This window comes from Montipora foliosa, chromosome 13 (genome assembly GCF_036669935.1).
Source record: "Montipora foliosa isolate CH-2021 chromosome 13, ASM3666993v2, whole genome shotgun sequence".
Classification (NCBI taxonomy): Eukaryota; Metazoa; Cnidaria; class Anthozoa; order Scleractinia; family Acroporidae; genus Montipora; species Montipora foliosa.
This window is the reverse complement of record NC_090881.1, coordinates 18,796,196-18,798,789: the sequence shown is the minus strand read 5'-3', so window position 1 is coordinate 18,798,789 and position 2,594 is coordinate 18,796,196. Positions and strand designations below refer to the sequence as shown.

The 2,594-nt window shown below is 37.2% G+C and overlaps 1 protein-coding gene across 1 annotated transcript; it reads left to right on the top strand.

Moving 5' to 3' along the window:
- The first annotated feature begins 389 nt into the window (after positions 1-389).
- On the top strand, positions 390-2,553 carry LOC137984069 (thrombospondin-type laminin G domain and EAR repeat-containing protein-like). The gene has a single exon (XM_068831280.1). It carries the CDS (start codon positions 483-485, stop codon positions 1,563-1,565), a length of 1,083 nt encoding a protein of 360 aa, XP_068687381.1. The 5' UTR covers positions 390-482; the 3' UTR covers positions 1,566-2,553.
- Positions 2,554-2,594: the final 41 nt, after the last annotated feature.

Here is a 2,594-nt window from a genome sequence, read left to right as displayed (position 1 = left end):
AAGGCAAATCCTAATCTTTCAGGTCAGGACTGCTTTGACGCAAAAAACTCACATCTGGGGTTCTTCCCGAAACGAATGAAACACTTTCGAAATCGTGCTAAAGCTAAAAATAAAAACCTTTAAAAAAGTTTATTTCTGAGAGCAAACTTAACTTGTGGAAACTGAAAAGCTTTTTCATGTTATCCTGGCTTTTTAATATTGTATGGGTAACAGCCCTATAGCGACACAGCCATATTCTTTTATTCATCAAGGTTGCACCAGCAAATTGTGTCACTTAAAAAAATTATCAAGACCTGCACTGATGCATTAATAAGTAACACGAAAAAATAAAGTCTGAGTATCTTCTTGAAACGAGGGAAGTACTTTCGAAATCGTACCTATAACGAAAAGTAACCATTTTTGACAAAAAAAAAGTTTTCTTCGCGCAAATTGAACATGGGGAATATCACTGTATATTTAATATTGTGCGGAGGTTTAAAACAATGAAACATTTCTTTTATTTATCAATTGAAGATTGTACCGGCAAATTGAATTACTTCACAAAATATCAAGACCTGCCAACAACGTCAGCCCAGGATGTTGAAGTGTTCACCATTGATGGAAGTTTGTTTATGGCCTTCGCTCAGTATCGTGAGGGTACCCGCGGTAATTATAATTACAAGGTGGGTTCTGGCATCTACAAACTAAACGAGTCGGCTGGAAATTTCACGCTTCACCAGACCATAGACACCACTGGAGCATACGACATAGAATACTTTATGATCGCTGATAAACATTACATTGCTATCGCCAATCGTTGGGATGATACTCACAAACTAAATTCTTTCGTTTTCAAGTGGAATGGACACAGTTTCGAGCTTTGGCAGAACATTTCAACATCCGCAGCAACCAGTTTTAACTTCTTTAAAATTCACTCGGAACGGTTCCTTGCAGTCACGAATTATTTCGATGGACGTACTTTCCGTATAAACCCATCCATCTACAAGTGGAAGGACAATAAGTTTGAGGAGTTTCAGGACCTAAGAACAGGATTAGCTTTCGCAAGTACAGTATTGACAATACACAACGAAACATTTATGGTTTTTCCAAATTGGCACAATTCCAATTCTTCAGACGTGATGAAATGGTCGGGGAAGAAATTTGTCGACACGAAATTTCGTCAGATCTTTGGCCGCCTTCGCGTCTGGAATCTCAAGTCCTTCACAATCAACGATACTGTATTCCTTGCATTAGCAACTGAGTCTTCGGGAATTGTGATTTACATGTGGAACGGTGAAAATTTTGTTAATGTGAATCAAACTCTTTCAAAAACACATCGTGTCTTGGGCTTGCATACGTTTACGATGTGTGGTCAAACGTTCCTGTGCGCGACCAAATATGAACACGACGTGTTGGGTTTGTATGTGCACTCGGAATCTGAGTTCATGGTGAAGTATCAAGAGCTTCCACAGCACTACAAACCAACAGATGTCAAGTCAGTCGAGTATAAAGGTCACACTTACCTAGCAGTAGCAAACGAAGAAGGTTACAGCGCCGTGTATAAGTCAGGTCTAAAGTGGTTCTAAGATAAACTAAATGTAAAAAGGCTTTGGAGTGGAAGTTGTCAAAGATTTATCAAATAGGAAGACTAAACTTCATATGAACTAAATTACATGTTCGTCAGTCATGAAAATCAACTGATAATTTGAAGCTGCTTTTTGTGCCCTTAACGCTTGGCTTTTAATTCCAAACGCGGACTCACGCAAATAATTTCATTTGATGGATTTCTTAATCTAGATCAGGTAAATTGGCTTATTTTAAGTTGTTACCTTTGTAGTTTTTTCTTCGTTGAACAATTTTTTCTGAGAAATGGTATCATAACCAAGTTCTTTCAAGTGGTCAGTCTGCGTTCAGGGTAGGTTTGGTTGGTCCCCCCTGAAATATTAACTTTGCTCGTTTGTGTGTCAAGAAAGTCAAGGCTTTTTTTAAGTGGAGATCTTTTTACGTGCGATAATGATAATTTTATCGGGTTTTTTTGGGTATTTTGACCTATCGCAATGTCTTAGATGGAAATATTCTTAAACTTGATTTCTATTTATGAACAATCGCTTTGACGTTTTTGCTTAATTCCTCCAACACTATAATTAAAGACATTCAACAAATAATCACCCTTCACATGCATGGTTCACTTTAATTGAACCCGTCATCGGGTGGAGTAATTTAAACAAGCATGAAGTATCACACACTACGTATCCACTCTCATGATAGCTTTTAATATTACGATTAATGATGTTAACGAGTAATATCCAAGGTTATGTCCTTGGGTATGTCCGGGTAGTGTTGTTTATATAAATGTGCGTAAAAGAGCGAAGAGATCACGACTACTAGAGTAAGACAATTTGTGAAGAAGGATCAGTTCCATTTCGTAACTTTTCCATATCTTCTCTTTGCTCTTCCAAAAGAGGAACTGTATACAAAATGCATTTGCAATTGATCAAAATGAACGCAATGGCGTTCTGAGTTATGTCAAAAGAATGTGTTAGATGCTTTAGACAGAAAAATACAGCACACATGTTTTATCTTTTGACAGAATGTTAGTTTGATAGTTCTTATAT

Bases quoted from the DNA above. Each gene is read 5' to 3' on its own strand.
- LOC137984069 (XM_068831280.1), top strand. From the start codon at position 483: ATGAAACATTTCTTTTATTTATCAATTGAAGATTGTACCGGCAAATTG.